Source organism: Biomphalaria glabrata, chromosome 8 (genome assembly GCF_947242115.1).
Source record: "Biomphalaria glabrata chromosome 8, xgBioGlab47.1, whole genome shotgun sequence".
Taxonomy (NCBI): domain Eukaryota; kingdom Metazoa; phylum Mollusca; class Gastropoda; family Planorbidae; genus Biomphalaria; species Biomphalaria glabrata.
This window is the reverse complement of record NC_074718.1, coordinates 1,783,704-1,806,542: the sequence shown is the minus strand read 5'-3', so window position 1 is coordinate 1,806,542 and position 22,839 is coordinate 1,783,704. Positions and strand designations below refer to the sequence as shown.

General features: G+C 35.6%; 1 protein-coding gene across 3 annotated transcripts; it reads left to right on the top strand.

Annotated features, from left to right (window-relative positions):
- The first annotated feature begins 829 nt into the window (after positions 1 to 829).
- Positions 830 to 21,134, top strand: LOC106061949 (serine/threonine-protein kinase PLK4-like). 3 transcript variants are annotated; one of them, XM_056038078.1, is made up of 19 exons: positions 830 to 1,014; positions 7,229 to 7,324; positions 7,627 to 7,722; positions 8,609 to 8,836; positions 9,022 to 9,110; positions 9,777 to 10,009; positions 10,447 to 10,502; positions 10,736 to 10,992; positions 11,284 to 11,347; positions 12,028 to 12,468; positions 13,782 to 13,937; positions 14,072 to 14,182; positions 14,951 to 15,087; positions 16,015 to 16,130; positions 16,451 to 16,590; positions 17,216 to 17,310; positions 18,069 to 18,162; positions 18,369 to 18,649; positions 20,180 to 21,134. In XM_056038078.1, the coding sequence occupies exons 1-19, from the start codon at positions 997 to 999 to the stop codon at positions 20,298 to 20,300; spliced, it is 2,829 nt and encodes a 942-aa protein (XP_055894053.1). In that variant the 5' UTR covers positions 830 to 996; the 3' UTR covers positions 20,301 to 21,134. The 3 variants fall into 3 exon arrangements, with proteins under 3 accessions (XP_055894053.1, XP_055894052.1, XP_055894050.1); XM_056038077.1 differs by lacking the exon at positions 830 to 1,014 and adding an exon at positions 1,110 to 1,261 and having other exon boundaries at positions 10,739 to 10,992; XM_056038075.1 differs by lacking the exon at positions 830 to 1,014 and adding an exon at positions 1,110 to 1,261.
- The last annotated feature ends 1,705 nt before the right edge of the window (positions 21,135 to 22,839 follow it).

The window sequence follows — 22,839 nt, the reverse complement described above, 5'->3', positions numbered from 1 at the left end:
CTTCGGAAAACAGTACCAGGAAAAAAAAGAAGAGGCAGACAGTGAAAGCAATGTGAAGACAACATTCAAGAACAGATATAGATCTAGGCCTCTGTACCCTGTCATTGAAAGAGATTTGATCTATCCGAGCAATGGAGAAAGACTGTCAACAGATCTTGTGTGGTGCCCCAACGGCTCAACAGACTACGAGATATGCGAAGGTGGTAAAAGCCAATACAGTTCTTTACTCTAAATTGTAAATGTCGTTCACAATGGAACAGAAGTCTGAGAAGGCTGTGAACAACTGATATTCGTAGCTTCTATTATTGTTTCCAAAGATCTATATAGATCAGAGGTAAATGCGAAGCATACGGGCAAAGTGTGTTTCATCAACCATATAGATCTAGTTTTTTACAATGGAACAGAAGTCTGAGAAGGTTGTGAACAACTGATATTCGTAGCTTCTATTATTGTTTCCAAAGATCTATATAGATCAGAGGTAAATGCGAAGCATACGGGCAAAGTGTGTTTCATCAACCATATAGATCTAGTTTTTTACAATGGAATAGAAGTCTGAGATGGCTGTGAACAACTGATATTCGTAGCTTCTATTATTGTTTCCATAGATCTATATAGATCAGAGGTAAATGCGAAGCATACGGGCAAAGTGTGTTTCATCAACCATTTAGATCTAGTTTTTAACACAGTGCGTATATTTAATTTAAACAAATTTAAAACTGATATTATTTATTGAAATATTTTTGTAAAATGTTAAATATTTATAATACGTTACAAAATTAAAATATAGCAGATCCAGATATATAGCAAAAGGTTGAAGGCAAGTTCTTCTTTTGTGCGGTCCTATAAATGTTTTGATGCGGCGCGTTCTTCGAAAAATATGGCAACACATTTTAGAGCTTTCTATTAGAAAATGTCTTTAGGTTGTATCTTTGTTACATTTTATTTCTCATGGATACCGTCTTATGATTTAGAAGAAGGATAACATTTCATTACAAAATGTCAGAAACTATTGAGGTAAGACATCTAGAGAGTCAAATGTGTACCTAAGAGACTCAATCTACATCAGTTTCAGATTTTGAAATTCGGGAAGGGCAGATAATTCTGAAGACATGTTCATGTTGAAACATGTAAACTATAGATCTAACTGTAAATGTCTAGTCCAGTTGTTTACTTTGGTTACTTGTGTCTTGTCTAAGACTAATGTACAGTTTCAAATTTTAAGTTGTTATTTATGCTAGAGAAGGATTCACTGACTTTAGATGTAAGGATAGATCTATAATCTATAGTAGATTCTTATATTAGGCCATTAGGCACACCGTATTCGGGAACTAGGTCAAATTTTTATTTTATTTTTTTATTTGGTGACGGTTTAACTTACAAAAAAACTGAAAGCAGATTCTTATTCTGCAACTAAAGGACTATAAAAATAGCTGTGTTTCTTTGAAATTCCACTCATAGTCAAGATTTTATTTTAAAATAAATCAGGTCACTTCATGCTCCTATAATAAACGCAGTTTTTGTGCTTTCTCCTTCAGCACACATCGAGCACCGTTAAGAAACACCACTATGTTATTGCTAATAAATTATATCTGTGTTAATTAAAAATTATTTAGATTGTATTAAAAGAAGTAGATTCACTTCTGCAATATGTATTTATAGTATATTGCCTCTCTCTCTCTCTCTCTCTCTCTATTTCTATATATATATATATATATATATATATATATATATATATATATGCCTACCTATATAATCTATGTGTAGAAACAGAAATAAATCTATATAATTATAGATCTTTAAATTAATTATTATAATTTAATAAACATGATATTTTCAACTAGGCTACATGTATTCTCTGTCTCTTTCTTTTATTTCCCATCCAAGGACCCTCTTCTTTTCATAATTTGGATGTTCGTTTTGTTACATCCCCTCCCTCCCATAGATGCTTATAATTCTTTTCATGACTCTCTCCCCCTTCCCTCCACTGCCTGTATGATAGGTTGTGACACTACACGCTTAGTGTATACCTCTCCTTACCACCAGCGCTCGCCTGGCGTGATCACCTGCAGTGGGCATGGGCTCTGGCTTCAAATTAGCAGCCCGCACTTTTTCTTTCATTCATAAATTATATATTCTAGATATCTCGATCTAGGTCACATTTATTTATTGAAAAAAATCATAGATTTATTAATCCCAATAATATTTCTTATTACGATTTTGCCTTGTGCACTATAGGAGAATGTGTTTAATTCATTATTATTCATTGAAACACCTCCTTTTTTAATTTTATTTAACAGCTAACAGTATGAATGTGATTGGAATGTCTTTCTAAAGATGTTTGGAAGCTTATTTTGATAGATCCACCAGCCTACGATCAAACAGGCTCATAATATAGCCTTCATCCCTTATATGGGTATGAATTGCCGGGGGAGGTTTAAACAATAGCTTTACATACTTGGTTACCGAGAATCTAAAAAACTGCCATCTGCTTTGGAAAAGCGGAACAAAAATACAGGAACTTATCTTAAATTGGACATGCACTGTCCCGAAACATCGTTTTTAGCTCCAAACATAAAAACAAATTAATTATAAACAAAAAAAGCGACGTGTTTCTAAAAGGAGAATTTGATGAGCTGTGCCTAATATAAGAAGCTACTATAGATCTAGTTACTAATTAAATTGAATTACTAATAGATATCTAATAGTAGATACGCCTACTTAGTTAACTTACTACTTAGCCTTAGCCTTCTTTTCTAGGCTACTACTCTGAGTGTCTGAGTACTACCCACTATAAGATTCCCTTGGCTGGAAAGGGCTTGAAATATATTCTCTCACATGTGACATGAATGTAGTAAATATTGCATTGCAATTTTCAACATTTTCTTATATTCTTATATTTAATATATATATATATATATATATAAATATATATAATTATATTTTATATATAATATATCTGTTAGTACAAGATTTTGACGTAATGCATCCCTAGACCTAGACCTAAATTTATCTCTTACATAACATATTCCAAAATCCTGGCTATTGTGTTACATTTCCTATTGATGCTAACAATAGTAATAGCCTTCAATAGGCTTTGAATAGGTCAAATTTTTGTCTACAGAGGTACACTACAGCTGCGAATTCATACAATTTTTCTTGTATATATATTTTAGATTGATAACATAATAATTTGTATTCATTAGTTGTCAAACAAGATTTCTTCTGCATATTTTGTCGAGTTACTTAGTAATTAGTTTTGTTGTTATTTTAAAAGTTACTGTTAGGCTTAAATGTGTAGGCATAACACAGGGTCAAGGCTAGTTACAATAATGTAATGTTTCATGAATGCAAGGTGCATGAGTTTGGTGAGGTTACAACAAGGCGAGAAAATAAGGGGGAAGGTTAAGAAAGCTTCGGCATGGAAGGAATTTTCTAAAGATTTTTGGGGACAGATTATTTAAGGAGGTAGTTGGTTTTCTTTTGAGTAAGAGTTAGGGACTTCGAGATTCAGCTCGAGTTGTCGCCAGTTAATGTACTTCTTCTTCTAGCCAGCTTCATTGCTGCTGAGCTGTGAGCTCTTTTGCAGACTGTGCCAAGGAAAAAAAGTGTGCTGTTTTCTTCAGTTGTTCAGCACTGCCGTACAGGGTGTTGGTTATGTTGGGCTGTAGTGGAAGTAGGGTCTGCCTAAGGTGGATTAGGGAGGGGCATTCAAAGAGGATATGGTTTACGGTTTCAAAGGGGTGGGCCCAGTGTCTGCAAAGGGGTAGTTGTGTGGAGTTTATTTTGTTCAGGTGGTAATTTAATAGTGGTGTGTGTCCTGTTCTTAGTTGGAAGATTGTAGATTGTTCTTTGCGGGGAAGGAAGTTAATACTGTCCAGTTTGTTAGGCGTAGTAATTTCTTAGTACATGGCTCTGCCTGTGTTTCCTGATGCCCATTGGTTGAGCCACTCCTCTCTGTGATTGTTGACTAACATTGACCTTAGGGTGAGGTAGTTAACAGGTTTATCTGGTTGTTCCATAGATGAACCTGCCTTTGATAGCTTATCTGCCTTTTCATTTCCCATGATGCCAATGTGTCCAGGGATCCACTGTAGTGTGATATTGATATTTAATTTTGATATCATCTGATGGATTATCACAATGAGTGTTGTCAACTCTCTTGGGCTGTTTGAGGTGCTGCTGTTAAGTGCTTGCAGAGTAGATTGGGAGTCTGTAAAGACAACAATATCTGATGGTGGTTGCACTCCTTCAAATAATTTGTTTTTCACTGTCTGTAGTACTATGGTAATTGCCTCAATTTCGGCTTGGAAGTTTGAGCAGTAATCGCCACAGGGTGCGCTTATCTCAAAGTGTTTATTTTTAGGGAAGACCAGGAAGGCACCAAGACCAGCATTGATGGTAGCTTTGAAAGCCGATCCATAGAATCTGTATAAATATGGATAGCTGTTTTTTGATAGCTTTCAATTGTTTCAAGCATGCCTACTTTGAGCTCCAGTGGATTTGATTCTTTTGTTAAGTTGTTATTTAGTAAATGTGTTTTGATGGTTAGTTGTTTGTAGTTTAGTCCGGCTGTAATGTTTGAAAACCTGGTAATTTTTGTCTCTGTTATTGGGTAGGTGGTGTTTTAGGGCTAGTTCGTCGGTAAGTTGGATCAGAGTCCTTTGCTTTTTTTGGTTGTTTTTCCTATTTCTCTGTGTTAGTAATTTATTTGGATGATCGTCCTCCAACCTTCTGTATCTCTCAATAGCTTCTAATGCTGCTCTGTTGCGCCTTAACTTGAGAGGTTCAATATTGGAGTCTATTTCACAGGCTGCTGTGGGAGTAGTTCTCATACCTCCACTAATTAGCCGCAAGGCTTGGTTTTGGATTGTATCTAAAGATGATTGATAGGTTTTGTTGGCAGCTACTTGTATGGAGAGACAGTTATCCATTACAGATCTGACATATCTAGTGTATAACTGTCTTAAGGTTTTCTTTTCAGCTCCACATGATTTTCCTGCTAGGTGTTTTATTATGTTTAATCCTTGTGATGCCTTTTCTTTTAAATCTGCCATAAAGTGTTTTAGAGACATTCTTTGGTCTAGTTTTACACCAAGATATGTTGGATTTTCTTCTTTATTAATGTTAATGTACAAAATAGATTAGTTTATTTGTACTGTAAAAAAAAGTAAAATTCCCCTTTCAGACCTTGTCTATAGGGCAGATGGTGTAAAGCTCATCTAATTCTGTGGCCTACGGTTTATGAGGGTGTCATGTGGCCAGCACAACGACCAACCACCTTTACTTTTCCCCAACTAATGTCAGGTACCCATTAGAGCTGGGTGGACTCAGAGGTGCCCAAGGATCCTGAAGTAAAAATCCCGGGTTTCAAACCCAGGACCCCCGGTTCAGAAGCCAAGCACTTTACCGCTCAGCCACCGCGCCTCCTTTATTTGTACTGTACCTGTATTTATTGTTTCCATTTTCAGTTTAAAAGAATTAAACTCTAGAAAATGATATCTACACTGTGTCATTTATTGTATCTTAATACAGTTTGACTTATATAGCAACAGTATCTCTGAATCTGCATGTCAGATGATTCAGAAAGGATACAACACTAGTATATATCTCTTCAAAAAAGAATGTGACATTACATTTACAAGAGAAAAGCCTCTGCACAGGGCAGTGTAGTTTTGTTTCACCCTAAGAATTCACTTCTTCACTCACATTTTTTTTTTCTTTTATGTGAGGATGAAGGTCTTTTCCCCCATTGTTCTGGTGCTTTGTGATTGTTCAAAGTCCTGATTAGTTTAGGTTTTATTGTTAATTGGTTTGTGTAAACTTAAAGTAGTCCAATATATAATTTTTTGTCTCATGTAGTGTTGCATGGTTTATGAAAGGTAGTTTGTAACTCTCGGTTGAATTTCAGATCTCGTCATAGTATTTAGCTCATCTTTCCAGTTTTGATAAGCTCACCATATGTGTGTGGTCTTGCTTAGAATACACTCTTTTCATCTTTAATTTGTACAGTCTTCATATGTTTATTTCTCTCAATAAGTCTTCATTGAGAAAGGACTTTTCCCCATTTGTACTTTTTTTTTCTGACCAACCTTGTAACCTTCTTTCCAGTTTTGGAGCATGGTGGTGAAGCGGTTGTCTTTTGAACTGAGGGAAATCGGGTTGGGATCTCTGTTAGGGACTGGGATTTTAATTCTTGTGGGATTTTTAGGATATCCATGAGTCTGCCCAATTCTAATGGGTACTTGACAGATAAATGTATGCCCTTTTTATATAGCACAAATTCAAGTTTACAAACTCAAAAATTAAGTTAATTTAATGGGGTCTAATCAATGATGGTATCACTTAGGAGAGAAAGTCAAGATATTTTATAGATTTAATGGGGTCTAATCAACGATGGTATCGTCACTTAGGAGAGAAAGTCAAGATATTTTATAGATTTAATGGGGTCTAATCAACGATGGTATCGTCACTTAGGAGAGAAAGTCAAGATATTTTATAGATTTAATGGGGTCTAATCAACTATGGTATCGTCACTTAGGAGAGAAAGTCAAGATATTTTATAGATTTAATGGGGTCTAATCAACGATGGTATCATCACTTAGGAGAGAAAATCAAGATATTTTATAGATTTAATGGGGTCTAATCAACGATGGTATCTTCACTTAGAAGAGAAAGTCAAGATATTTTATAGATTTAATGGGGTCTAATCAACGATGGTATCGTCACTTAGGAGAGAAAGTCAAGATATTTTATAGATTTAACGGGGTCTAATCAACGATGGTATCGTCACTTAGGAGAGAAAGTCAAGATATTTTATAGATTTAATGGGGTCTAATCAACGATGGTATCGTCACTTAGGAGAGAAAGTCAAGATATTTTATAAATTTTGTGAAATATTTTTTATTTGACCTGAACGTTAGCATTGCACACAACATCAGAGGTGGGGGGGAGTTGCAGCTCTCTGGATACTTCATTATGGATAAGGTGCACATTATACTAATTATAGGCATTGTAGATTTCCCCGTTATTCCACTTTATGCAAAAACAAAAGGTTTTTATTGTGATCCATCTAAATTCTAGAGTTACATTAAAATTTTATTTCTCCAGTATCCACCATATCTGAGGATATTCCCTTATTCAGCACTGGGGAGGAGGTTGCTAATAGATGAACACTGTAACATGAAGTTGTTTCTAAATAGAGTAAATGCAAACATTCTATTTCTCACAGGACTATCAAGTGCTTAACCTTCTTGGCACTGGTGGCTTTGCCAATGTTTATAGAGCCAGATCCAACTTGACTGGCAAGGAAGTGGCTATTAAAATGGTAGGTCTGGTACTTGTGTATGCCAATAATTACATATTATCTTCAATTTATGTTATATTCATAAATAATTATATGTAATTAGGTATATTATATGTAATATCTAAATAGTTCATTATCATTATTATAAATCTTTATACTTACATTTGGTTCTCGTGTTTTTTGTCAGTAGTTAAATGTATTCATGAATACACAGGTGAGATTACACCACAGCGCTCTGAGCATGCTATAAGCATGAAAGTAGTGCTATATAAAAGCAATAATTTTAAAAAAAAAAAATTTTTTTTTTTTTTTCTATATTTCAGATTGATAAAAAAAGGATGAAAGCCAGCGGAATGAGTGGGCGAGTGAAAAAGGAAGTTGAGATTCATTCCAGGCTAAAACATCCATCCGTCCTGGAGGTGAGAGATATATTGTATCTTTTAGTTTCGAACAAGCACCCCTCGAGCTTTGTACGACTGCTAAATGGTACTTAGAAAAACTGCGTTTGCTTACAGTCTGAAAGTTTTAATGGCAGATTTTGAGCCTCGAAGACAGTAACCTTTAGTTGATTCTTACAAACATTTTGGACTTAAAAATTAGATTTCATTTATACTTGGTTTTTTTTTTAAATGCAATTTGTATTTAAATGATTTAATGTAAGGCCTTTGTGTCACTTCTAAACATTATTTACTTACTCAGTATTTTTAAAACTATCATTTACTGTATGCTAGAACTTGCTAGCTATACCACCAAACTATTAGTTTATAAACTAAATAGTGCACGTTTGTAAACTATATTTTTAAACTTTATACTATATCTAGATGCTTTGTAAATTATGTTCTATTTTTGGAAACTTCTGATATGTAGAAAAAAAATTCTTATGATATATGAGGGATGTGAGTTCAAATCCTAACTTGAGCAGAGTTGTATTTGCTGGCCAGCACAAGGTCGAAGCGCCTTTACTTTCCTCAACTAAAGTCAGGTACCCATTAGAGTTGAATGGACTCAAGGTGCCCTAAAAATCCAGAAATTTAAAATCCAAGCCTTCACCTATATTAGAACCCAGGACCTCTGGTTCAGAAGCCAAACGCTTGACCACTCAGCCACCATGCCCCTGAGCTCCTTAAAGGCAGCATATAAACCTTCCAAATAATTCCTCTGCTATTGGCATGTACACAAGAGATTGGACCAAAGTTTACTGAGCTTGAAACATGAACAAAGAAAGATGTATACTTTATATGTACACATTTTACTTCTGCTGTGTATTTTAAATTAAATACTTGGTAACTATTCTCTGTATTTCAGCTTTATAATTTTTTTGAGGATGCCAACTACGTTTATCTGGTGCTAGAACTTTGTCACAATGGAGAGCTACAGCGCTATTTACAGTCCTTGTCACAACCATTCACAGAAGAGGAAGCCCGAAGACTCATGCGCCAGATTGTGGAGGGCATTTTATACTTACACTCTCACGGGATTCTGCACAGGGACTTATCATTGTCAAACCTTTTATTGAACAAAGAAATGAATGTGGTGAGTGTGCATGATTGGTTTGACTGATACTCTAGAGACTTATCATTGTTGAAATTTTTACAGATGATAGGGGTTAGTTTGTATTTGTTTTCATTTTTTTTTTTAATACAAATTTTTAAGTCTCCCATGCCAAGATGTTTTAGGTAATTTGGTTATCCTATTATGTTTTGTTTTTTTCCTGATAGAAAATAGCAGATTTTGGTTTAGCTACCCAACTTGAAGGACCAGAAGAGAAACATTTCACAATGTGTGGGACACCCAACTACATTTCACCGTAAGTCATCATGACTGCTGGGATATCTTATCTTATATAATACAGACGTTACTTCAAAAAAGAAGATGATTACGTCCTACGCGTCATGAATTCAGTCTTGCATATTAACCAATGACTTAAATTCTGCCAATGTTTCACTCAACTGCTTAAAAAAAAGTGAAGTACCCCCCCCCTTTAAGACCTTGCAATCCACGGAGCAGATTATCTGTTTCTGTCGCTCGTGGTTAACTTGGATGTTATGTGGCCAGCAAAACGACCAGGTGTCTTTACATTTCCCGAACTGATGCCAGGTTCTTAGTAGTGCTGGTTGGACTCAGGAGCGCTCTAAAAATCCTGAAATTCAAAATTTCAGTGTTCATTGGAATTCGAACCCAGGACTTCTCAGTTTGGAAGCCAAGCACTTTACTATTCATCCACGATTTCCCCACAAAAATAAGGTTCACCTGATAAAACATAAAAATACTTTAATATTTAGCATGCCACACCAAGCAGAAAATTTCTTTTTTTCCATCAATATGACCACATTAAATGTATCTTGCCACATGAATATGGTCACGCTAAACTCATTATTCTATATTAAAATGGTACTACTTTTTTTATTTTTTTTTTTATTACTTAACATCAAAATGTACTCCTTGCTTAGATGTGTGTCTCATGTTTTTGTAGAGAGATAGCCATGAGAAGTGCCCATGGTCTGGAGGCTGATGTTTGGTCCCTGGGCTGTATGTTATACACATTCTTGGTGGGCAGACCACCCTTTGATACAGACGCTGTCAAGAGCACATTGAACAGAGTTATCTCTGCTGAATATCGTCTGCCAAGTCATTTAAGTCCTGAAGCCAAGGATCTCATTCAAGGATTACTTTGTAAGAATCCAAAGGACAGAATACCACTCATAGGTAGGTTAATACTACTCATAGGTATGTTAATACCACTCATAGGTAGGTTAATACCACTCATAGGTAGGATAGCACAACATGGCCTAAATCTCATGTGTATGTTTTATAAAGAGTACCACTCATAAGTAGGCTTATACCCCTATGTACGTTTGTTTATACAGAATACCACTCTGACAGAATACCACTCGTTGTTAGGATTATTGATTTAACTTTGAGTGTACCACCATCAATCAAACTAACTTTTAACTGATTTAAACATAAATTAAACCTTCAAAAAAAAAAAAAAAAAGATTGGACTGTAAAATATTATTAATCAAATGAATGTAACTTTTATATAGCATTTGTTTACTAAGTGCATTGGTAATTTAAAAAGAAAGATCTTGCTATTTAGACTCCATTATATAAATATAGAAAAACATTGTTTGATGTTGTTACAGAAATCCTGGCTCATAAATTTATGACATCTAAACCTTTGGTTCTAAAGGCCCCACAGGTAAGTTTGTAAAACTATCATTTGACATTGCATGCACTCAGAGATTAGTGTTTAGTCAGTTCTAGAGATAATTGTTTAGCTAGTTCTTGAGATAATTGTTTAGCTAGTTCTAGAAGTAATTGTTTAGCTAGTTCTAGAAGTAATTGTTTAGTTCTGGAGCTAATTTTATTAGTTCTAGAGATAATTGTTTAGTTAGTTCATTGTTGCGTTAGCTTACTTGTGCAAATCTTTAGCAGGTTACAGAAATGTCCATAGACAGTGGACATGGAACTTTCTCATCTGGGAAACACAGCAATGCAAACTCCATTCCAAGGAATCAACCAATGACAGCGTTCCCACTCAGGCGTCAACTACCCAATCAGTCACAAATTTTAGAAGATGAAAATGAGCAGTATTGCAGTGGGAGATATTCTGACTCTGATAGGGGCCATGCTAGTCAGAGCCCTAGTCTAATCAGCAGCCATCCTACCAGCCCTCCAGTCAGAGACAGGTTGGTTTTATGGGATTCATATATAAATACTCAGTGTTTTTTTTTTTGGGGGGGGGGGGGGTTTGTAAAAAAAAAAATAGGTGTCGGTACTCAGTAGTTGATTACCTAACTTTTAACTACTAAAAATTAATAATATACGTTAATATACAAGAAAAGTTTTTAAAAATTTCAAAAAGGTGCCGGTATGCCATACTGGTGCGTGTCGTCACCAAAAAAGCCCTATATATACTAGAATAAACTCAAATTTGTCATTGAACTTTGAGCTCTAGTACCCACTATTTGTTTTTGCAGTAGGTCAGAAGAAGAGTTACAACGAAATTGTGAGAGTTGCTCGTTGCATCAAGATAAAGCCAAGGTGGGTAGGATTTAATCATCTTGTTTGTTTTTGAAGTAACATCTGTATTTTTACGAAAAAAGTTAAAATAGATGCTGCATTTTAACTGTGTTGAAAAATGTCCATGGAAAATTATTCTTCATCATTATTTCTTGTGAATTTTTTTATTTTTTTTTGGCTATAATATTATACACTATAATTTCCTTTTTGTTTTGTTTTTGATTAAGATCTGGATAAAATTGTACAAAATAAAAAACAATAACATAGAATTAAATTGTGTGTGTGGGTGGGGTACTGTAAGGAAAGCTTAAGAAAAACATGAAACAAAAAAGAGGAAGACTGATAGCTTTTGAAAGAAATAAACTTAGCAGTTTCCAGGTGGGCATTTTGAAATATCCCTGTTGCCAACTTAAAAAATAAAAATTACTTTGTGATACAAGCTAGAGAGCTTACAAAATTGATTTAACAGTGACAAACATTGTAAAATATCTTTGAAAATACATAGCTTAACAACTCTTCCTGTGTTCTGTGTACTATAAATAAAATGGCTTGCCTTTTATAGCTTTCTCCCAAAGATGCAAGACTCCGATTTCGGTTGCATTTGTTAAGGTTAAATTAGGTTGTTGTTTTTGAACTAGTTTGTAAATATTCTTGGTGTGAATCTTACACGAGACCATAAAGAATCTTTTCATTGTTTTTAGGTGTACGGAAACAGACCTAGGCATGGAATGCCTCCCAATGAGTCACAGTCTAACTCTTCAGTTCAAGAAAGGAAGTATCTGTCCCATGAAGCTACTGAGAGAAGCTGCGGAGGTCTTCCCCCTCCAGCACTTCTACCCGCCGCCCCTGCACGGCCCCATCGGGCATACCACCCTCTACAATCACTTTCCTCGGGGTCAAGTCACAGTGACTCAGATTTCAGTTTGAACGCCACAAAAAAAGTGCTCAACTTTGACTCTGTGGCCAGTAGCCTTCATGAGAGTCTACCCAGGGACATGTTTAAAAACCCATCCAACATGCAGACCCAGGAGTTCGTCTCCAAGGTTCAGAACTATTTAAGTCAACACTTTCCTCTACTACCTGGAGTTTTGGAAGATCCAAGACTGAAATCTTCTGCAGTGGTACATCCTACTACACACCAGGTGATTATGTGTAGAAAGAACTATTTGTCTTGCATTTCTTAGTAATACAGGGTGGGGCATTAAGATCTTCCACATTATAAATGAATCTACCAAAAGAAAACAGTGCTTATTATTTGTGAAAAGTATATAAACAGTTTTGTTTTAGTGGGTTATCAAAGTTGTTTTCTGGTCTGGTACAGCTACATTTTGACTGAGCGCAAAGTGTCGCTATTAAAGATAGGATTTTTTCATTATAGGCTTGAAACAAAGTCACGATGTTCACCTGTCCAATTTATGATGGCTTGTGAAATAGAAGAAAAAAATGTTATAATGAATGAAACCTGTCCCAACTCTCTACTTGCCACTACAGCCCATACAGTTCCCCCTCCAAATGTGGGAGATCTTTATGCCCCACCTTGTGTAACACTATCTGGTATTGTGTTCGACTAATGTTAGTAATGTATTGTCCTAATACTCATAATGTGTTAGCAGGGAAGTATGGGAAGCCTGGCATTTAAAAAGAATTTTCACATCAAGATTTCCATAATCATTAACATAACATGGCTAGCTATAAGGCAACAAGCCAGACCAAAAAAAAAATCATAGCTGGTAACAAATTCTCACTTTTGTAATTTGAAATAAACATTCAGTTGTCAGCCTTGAAGAAGTGCAAAAAAAACAGCATTTAAAAACAAAATGTAGATCTTGATCTGGATTTGATCAACTTTGGTTGGCAAGTAATAGGGCGAAAAATAGACAAAAGACGTTCCCGTAAACGAAAGAAATCTAGAAATCTGTTTTGGGAGTTGGGTTAAAAGAATGAACTAGATTCAGCTTATTGCTTAGCTATGGACTTTAAACTGTAAAGTCTAAAACAATATTTGTTTGCAACTTAACCAGTTAGATATAGACTCTTAACTTAGATAGATAGATTTAGTTTTTCAGATTTTAAAATGTCATTTACAAAAATAAAATTTAGATTTCTTGACTATGTAAGGTATGATGGGGAATTACCCTGGTACATAAAATTTAATTATTTCAAAAACATTCAGTAGCATATCTAAATAAATGACACCTTGGTTTCTTTCATCATAGCCACTTATTACATCGGGATCTATTTAAATGTTACATTCTGGAACTAGATGATATCATTTAAAGTAAATACCTTTAAGTCAAACTCATTCACTACATGGGGATCCATACTTGTCTTGAAATTTTTATTATGATTATATCATCAAATACTTACTCAGACTTCAAATTTGCCTATACACTTAAAGTTTAAAGTTTAATTTAGTAGGGATCTATTGATTTTGCCATTGATTGGTCCAATTTAGGTATCAAACCCAAACCAGGAACAGACTGAAACTTATAGACAAACAAAGGAATCCTATAAATCATCTCTCAAAGACAAACAGCCAGGCGGTGAAACAGTGGCTCCCTTCAACACATCACGGCTGTCTCCTTGTCGCCAAGAGTTACCCAATGTAGTGGTAAGGCAATAGATTAGTCTCCGACTCTGTGTGATATTGCTTGAGAAATAGATTTTAGCTTATTTAAAAGAACACATTCCTACTGGTACTACTTCAATGTAATTGTATTGTGATGTTCTTGTGAATCCTTTCAGTTTCACATCACCTCTAATCATGATGTCTACTTGGAGTTTATCAAACAAAGCAAGTCAGGGCAGAAAGCAATGGTGTCTAAAGTCATGGCTATCTCAAGTGATGGAATGAAGGTAAGCACAGAGTATATTTCAAATGCTACTTCATATTTCTTTTAGTTTCTGAATTTTTGTTCTTTCTTATTGGTCAACTCATATTGCTTGAGAGAGACTCAGCTATTTCAGAGAGACTCATGCTATTTGAGATAGATCACTTAGAGCTACACATGTGTGACTAGCTGTCTTTATAGTATTATTCTGTCATTAGACCCAGCTCTGGAGGCATGTTAGCTGAGTGGTAATGAGCTTGGCAACTGAACCGGAGGTCCTGGGTTTGAAGACTGGGATTATTACTTTCAGAATCTTTAGGGCTCCTCTGAGTACACTGAACTCTAATGGGTACTTGACTTAAGATGGGGAAAATAAAGGCGGCTGTTTATTGTGCTGGCCACATGACACCCTGCTTGTTAACTGTTGGCCATAGAAACAAATGACAAAATATCATCTGCCCCATTGATCACGAGATCGGAAAGGGAAACTTTACCCCTTTTTTTTTTTTTTTTTTTTTTTTTTTACTGAGTCCACCTAGCTCTGATGCTCACCTGACATTAGTTGGGGGAAAAGTAAAGGCGGTTGATCATTGTGCTGGCCACATGACACCCTTTTAACCTTGGCCACAGAAACAGATGAACTTTACATCATCTGCCCTCAAGGTCTGAAAGGAGAATTTTACTTTAGACATAGCTCTGATTGAGGTCAAGGGAACCATTTGCGCTAGTAGATTAAATGGAGACATGAATTATCATGATCAATTAACATTAACTCATTGTATTTTCTGAGCAGGTCAAACTGTACAAACCTAAAGGAGGAAAAGCTATTCCAGTCTCGGACCAGCCTCCCCCTGGACCAGACAACTGCGAGACCTATATACATCCTGACATGCCTAAAGAATATTTAGACAAGTATCGCTATGCTGCCAGGTAAATTAAACTCTTATTTACTTGTATAAAAGTTTAGAATCTACACAAATTACTTGTATTGGATCAAGAAATTGTTACAATGTAAAACTAAATCTGGGGACAGTAGTTTATTTGTTTGGTTATGGATTGTTTCATTGTTATGGGGCAGAAATGATTTTAGATCTATATTTTTAAACTAGTTCAAATTTTGTGTTAAAACATGATGTATTTTTTAAACCAATGTTTCAGTCGGTGTCGACAATATATCATTTAAGTCCTCTTCCTAGTATCATAGTAGATATCGTGTTATAAAAAAGGTCTATACGATTGACATATTTTTTAAACCAATGCTTCAGTCGGTGTCGACAATATATCATCTAAGTCCTCTTCCTAGTATCATAGTAGATATCGTGTTATAAAAAAGGTCTATACGATTGACATATTTTTTAAACCAATGCTTCAGTCGGTGTCGACAATATATCATCTAAGTCCTCTTCCTAGTATCATAGTAAATATCGTGTTATAAAAAAGGTCTATAAGATTGACATATTTTTTAAACCAATGTTTCAGTCGGTGTCGACAATATATCAATTTAAGTCCTCTTCCTAGTATCATAGTAGATATCGTGTTATAAAAAAGGTCTATAAGATTGACATATTTTTTAAACCAATGTTTCAGTCGGTGTCGACAATATATCAATTTAAGTCCTCTTCCTAGTATCATAGTAGATTTCGTGTTATAAAAAAGGTCTATACGATTGACATAATAGTCTAAAAGTTTTCATTGAAACCAGTTCATTGAGAAATTGTGCGACTCATTGGTCTCACCAGCAGTATGATAGTTGAAGCAGATATCATGTTGTCCTCACCGACAGTTACGTTTCACCAATGTTGCATCATTCAGCAGTCCGTCTTGTGCTATCAAGTGTTGAACTTTCTTTCACTGTAGATCCGTAGCAGTCATCAGATCCAAGACCCCCAAGGTGATCATGTACACAGACAGGGCCAGATACATGTTGATGGACAACTCGCCCGAGCCAGACTTTTGGGTCGACTTTTATGATGGTCAGTGTAATAAGTTAAACATTGTGCAGCTAGTTTTAAACATTATAAGTAAAAATGTTAAAGTAAAGGTCATTTGTTTCTATGGGAGACGGTTAACAAGGGTGTCATGTGAATAGCACAATGACTATATCATTGGATACATTGCTTAGCCATCATAACTATATCTTCTCATGTACAAACACTACCCCATTAGTGCAAACACAGATTGTTGCATTACAATGATAGAAATAATATGATTACTAGACCCACTGAAAACTATTGTAGTTTATGTTATACTCACTGGGACATATAATTAAAAAAAACTTCTTTTTTTTTTTCAGATGTTAAGTTTCATTTAAGTCGTGAAAAAAACATTTTGAAAATCATAGAGAAAGATGGACTCTCGAGGATTCTGGAGGTGAAAGATGTGCCTACGAGATTGAATGAGGACAGATTGGAAATGTGGGACTTGGTACAGAAGGTGAGTCCAACATTTGTTTTGTTTAGTTCTACCTTTCTGGCCTGGAGCGCATAGTTTATATTTCGAAACCTTCTAAATACTAGCTACTTTACCAGCCCTTGTTCACATAAGAAAAACTCCTTTGAGTTAGGACCGAGAGGCTTAAATCCTCTCTTGCAAAAGCCCTGGACAGAAACCCTGTTGTTCTGCATACAGACCACCATTCAGGTCAAGAACTTGTGACTTCCCAGATCTGTTAAGATGGATATCAGCAAGCCTGGGGAAGTCAAAAAGAACATGAGACCATTTCCTAATTCTACCTTCAATTAGGGTACTGTAGAAGTATGTCCTGAACTGAGAGGACAATGGCCCGTCCTGCACTGTGCTATAATGACTTGTTCATGGCTGTGCCAACCCCCACTAAGGGAGGTGCCTCATGTTGCTCCCAGACTCGGCATGCTATTTGGGACTCATGCCAGCACTCAAACAAACCATTTTTTCCTCACTTCTATCATTCAAATTATCTTTTTAACTGTCCATAAAATAAATAAATATCATTTGATTTCCAATTTTTAAAAATATTATCGACATTTGATTTCTAAAACAACATTGTATTTATAAAACATGGAAACTTGTTCATCCTCAGCATTACAAGTACTGTTCTGCTGCTGAGGCCAATATGTTAGCTCTGGAATCAACCATTTCTTCCAATAGCAGTATTTTTCCTCTTTCGCTTGGAAGGTAATTGCATATTTAACTTATAAAATTTTTCCAGTATGCTTGCATGCGTAAATTCATTTTGAAGTTGGTGGCTATGTAGAATCTCTTTATTTTAGCATTTTTATGGACAATGTTTTTCTATCTCACATTTTATTTTCCATCTGTGATTTTTTTTACCTGGTTATTCTGTTGACCTACAACCCAAAACAGAAACCCACAATTCAGAATGTACTGGTTTAATTCAATTCTATGCATATGAAGATTTGCCAGGAGCAGTTTTGCATATAAAGAATCAAGGCAAAGCTCCTCATGACTCTTGGTGAAACAAATTTCTACCTAAGAAACTATGATGACTTTTTAAAATAAGACTGTGAGGCTCGGTTCATTGAATTCTCTGAAATCATAATTTTTTAAGTGATTTTAAAATCTCCCCCCCCCCCCTTCCCAGTGCATTGAGACCATAAAATAGAATGAACTGTTTTAAAGCGCTTGCTGGTTCTGAGAGAACTTTTGCTTAACTTTTGCTGTGCAAGTTTTTGATATTAACCTTGTGATAGGTCATTTAGTCATTAAAAAGTAGGTATAGGTATCATTGTATAACTGTTATAAAGGAATGGGACAAGAAGGATTGGGATCCTGCTGGCAGGAGTGACCTTGATCTTTGTTTATGTTGCTGCCAAGACTGAAATATAAGGAAAATCATTTTTAGAAAATTATATCATATTAAAATAAATATTTTGATAATTTAAACCTTTACTCTGACTTCCTACTTTCTTAAGACCTCCCAAAAGAAGCACAATCCCCAAAAGTTCAAAAGTATCCAGTGAGACTAGAGTCACGGAGTCCTGTTCAAGTACTCAACCCAAAGTTCAGGTTGGTTTTCTCAAATATATCAATAGCCTACATTAGAAAACAGATTTTATAATAAATAATTATGAGAAGTTAAGTAATTAAACAATAATCTTGAGGATAAGTTCTACAATAATGTATTTATAGCACAATGTATATATATATATTATTTTTTTTTTAGTAAAATTGTTTTGAACTGTTGGCCTCATAACTCCTTGTAATTTTCACAGTCAACACCTTTTGATGACACAATGCTCAGCACAGCGTTAGGTAATGTGACTCTAGACAAGACAGTCAAGACCAACTCTACACCCTCCTCTGTTGTATCGTCTGGCAGCAGTAGGACTCAGCCAAAGCAGCAAAGTCTTACAGTTTTTGTAGCAGACGTGGGCTGGGCCACGCAGACCAGCAACGGGGAGGTCACAGTGTGTTTTCAAGATGGCACGCAATTAAATGTGAAACAGGCTGGGACTAATATTCTATTCACTGATGTTGAAGGCAAAACATTCAAGTAAGTTTTGTTTTTGATTGCTTTTGTATAGTGCATATTTCATGTCTATAGCATTCACAGCGCGCTACACTCCAATCTTATTTGTGGACTGGGGGGGCTGCCTTTAGACCAGGGGTTCTCAACCTGTGGGTCGCAAAGATTTGCCAGGGGTCGCCAGAGACCATCGAAAAAATGAATAGTTTTGTCTATTCTTCTATTGCTGTGTGTCTGAGCGGGGAAGGGGGGGGGGCAGAGTGTGGGATTGTAAAGAGGGGTCGCCGAGCTTAAAAGGTTGAGAACCGCTGCTTTAGTCTTTCAGTAAACACAACTCAGCTCGAGTTGAAATTTGAACTTGTGCCCCTTTGTAAGGTAACCAAGTTTTTATTACCACTAGCCACCCATCCCAGATTTTATTGGGTCCAGTAATAAGTTGAAATAGCATTTAGTGTCTTATTAAATCTTTATGTCTTGGTTTGGTCACAACATTAGATATTCTCATTCATTTTCAAGAGGTTCTTGTCAAACTGACTAAATCTTAACCTCACTTAAAACTCAATTGTTGACTCAGAATTTTTTTAAAGAATAAAACTAAAAATATTTGAATCATCTCAATAAATTTTAAACAGTTTTTGGTCCTATCTATACATATCCTGGTGAGGGAATTTCTGATTGGTCTTCCTCTAGAGATCAGTTTTTATTGCAAAGAACCTTTTCTTAAAACATTTCATCAATGGTTGTAAGGTTAAGTAAAATAAAGTTCCCCTTTCAGACCATGCTGTATATATAGGGTCTGTTTCTGTGGTCTACGGCTAATGTGGCTGGCTAGCACAATGACCAACCGCCTGTACTTTACCCAACTAAAGTCAGGTACCCATTAGAGTTGGGTGGTTATAAGGTTAGCTATAGTTTGTTTGTTTTTTGAGCCATTTTACAACTTTCTGAGAGACAATCTCTTCTTTCTTCTTATCTCCTGTTAGTTTGTAAGGACAGGTTCCAGTAAGATGAGGAAATCACTAGGCCAGGAGCTGGATATGACTGTCAGAGACATTTAGAGTTAGATGCACGTTTGTAGAGCATTGCTTTGAAAGTGGGAGCTTATATCCACTTTCACCATCTGCATTGACAGTCCTTGGAACCTTTACATAGTCACAAGTTGAACATTTAGGAATCACCCGAGGCTGCAGTGTTTAAAACCCTTTTCATTTCATTCGCCCCTAACCTCTTTGAATGCCCTATTCTAATTCACCTCAGACAGGTCCTACTACCAATGCAACCCGACTTAACCGACACTGCCGCACAGCTGAAGAAAACAGCACACTTTTTTTTCCTTGGCACAGACTGCTTAAAGCTCAGCAGCAACTGGCTAGAAGAAGAAACTTGCTTCTGGTGTGTTTAACATCTGCAGTGGAAAATGAATGGAAAAGCTACTTACTAGGCACTAATTCGTATACTCTGGTGCTATGAAAAGTTTTAAAAATGTATTTATGAGTTTGAAAAGTCTAATCCATTGCGACTGTATCAAAAAAATATTTCTCCTTTTATTTCTTTTAGGTTTGAAAAGTCGCACACAGTTCCAGACTTCGTCAAGCTCAAGTTGAGTAAACTGCCGTTCGTCTTTGAGATGCTGCACAATAAATCTCTGTCTCAGTCCACCATTTCTTCTTCGTCGTAGCCACAGGTCAAGATATTTCGGATTGTTCCATTGTTTTAGCATTTATTCCAAAATCTATTTCTACCCTCTGTATTGTAAGTGCCTTACAGTAGAAGCATGTCTACACATCACTATTGTGATAGCCTTTTAATTTTTAAATAATTATTTGGTTGATTAACTATATTTTCTGTTAGTTTTAAAAAAAAATCAATGCCTGCAATCCTTAAACCTTTTTGTGTAAAAAATTTAGAATTTTATTTTGTAAACAAATATTTTATTACTATTAATGAATAATGGAATTTTTAAGATGTATTTATAATTTAAGTCTGCTATATTTTTTTAAACAACCATTAACATTTTATCACTTTTGTCATTATATTTAAGATAACCTTCTTGACTTTGTTTTAGAGATAAATGCATTATGTTTTGTTGGACATAATGTCTGATATTGTTTGATATAATGCATTATGTTTTGTTGTTGGACATAATGTCTTTTGTTCTTGTCAATTGTACATACAATTTCACTGCTGTTTATCAGGCAATGTGCCATAACTCCTTGTATAGTATGTATATTTATATTCTGTACAGCTTTGTAGAGTTACCTTCCATGTATACTTCATTTTTCTTTTACTTAGGGTAAGTCACACACTTGTCATGTTCTAGATGTTAGTCTCATTCAACATTTTCACTGCCATGTGTGTTCAAGTATTGAATTAGGTCTCTTTGATTTCAAAATCCTGTAAGAAGAATACATGTCTCCAGTGTAAATGTTATGTTGATACCAGGCTACTAGTTGTTGATTTTAGATAGTGAATGGTGCTATGATTCAAATAAATTGAAATGTTAGTTCTATGATTTGTATTGTTATGTTTCTCTCTCCTAATCAGGCCTTCTGTAAACACTGCTCAACACAACACATCCAACACAAAAAACTTGACAACCAGAGTTCCCAAAGAGCAATGTGGTAGTTTAATCACTATTACATCAACAGCCAATATAATATTATAGCTTTTATGTAGCGCTACTTTCATGCTTATAGCATGCTCAGAGCGCTTTGGTCCAATCTCATTTGTGGACCAGTGGGCGGGAGGTGGTATCTAGGAGTTGGTTTTCCGTGCTGCCTTTAGGCGCTCAGTAAACACAACTCTGCCCGAGTCGGGTGTCGAACCTCGAGCCCCCTTCTAGGTAGCCAAGTTCAAGCGCACTTAGCCTCTCGACCACGCTTCTCGATACTACACAAATGGCTACATAAGTTCAAATGCTTTCTTGTTCTTGACCAAACTCCCATCTAAACACACTAGTCTCTCTGCCTGGACTCATAAAGCCACAATTTCATGGACTCTTATTCTACTGCAGTCCTGCCTCACTGTCTTATACATTGTCTCTCGTCCGTGAGGGCTTTCGATCACATGACCTTTTATAACAAGGTCATATTTGCAAGTACCAGTAGTACTGTCCATTGAGCCATTGACCTGTGTGAATTGCCCGAGTCATGTTTTTCAGTAGGTTGCACACACATTTACCCTATCAGTCGGCCACTGAAGTTACAACACTTTGACTGATGGCTGTGTTGTACTGAGTTAAGTGTTCTGTCTGGAAATGAAAAACTAGTAGTAGCTCTGTTCAACTAAGGTCATATGATTTATAACTTACAGTTTTTACCTTCCCATTTAGGATGACTAATGTCTTGATATTGGCATCTAATCAATTTGATTTAAATACTTGGATTTATCGCTTATAGTTTCACATTTAAGATTTGCTGGGTAGAGGAAAAGACCTTAAAAAGATTAATAGGCAATTCATGGCCTAAAATGTGCCAATATGCCCAATAACAACTAATTTATTTTAGTTCATATTATCAAAACATAAGAAAATTGTTCTTGCCTAGATAAAAATTACAGACCTTGTTAAACATTGTTCTTTTTTTGAAAAAACTAAATCAAATCATCCTGACATTTGGCTTTCAGTTATAGAGATGTAACTAATAGCTGATAGGAATGAAGGAACACAGAAATGGAAAAAATGACACAGGTACAGAAATCCAGCCGAGTCTTGGAGCATAAGAGGGGCAATGAGCAGGTCTCCCTGTGGTGGAGGCTGCCCAGGCTGAACAAGCCATGATAGCACAGTTTAGGTTAGGCACTGTACTTTGGATCATATTTAAACTTCAACTCACAGTGTCATAAAAAGGAAGAGGAAACCATGTCTCATATTCTTTTTGATTGGTCAGACTTGCACAATAGCAATGTCAAGGACTATTACAAGAGAGGATTTGAGTTTTTTTAGGCCCTCGCATTAAATTTGAAAAATGAAAGTGAAGATAAGAATAATCCACTAACCAAAATGTTATATCAGCACCATAACTGTGACAAGTTTTTTTTTTATTTTTTAATTAAGACTTATAGACTATTACTTTGACTCCTAGGCTTTCTGTAATAGAGATATGTGAACCATCTCAAACATTCAAGCTTTGATTCCTCTGATGTTAGCTTGTTAAAAAAAACTTTTTTTTTTTTGGATTCATAAAGTATTTATGAAACAAATTGTTTTAAAATAGAAA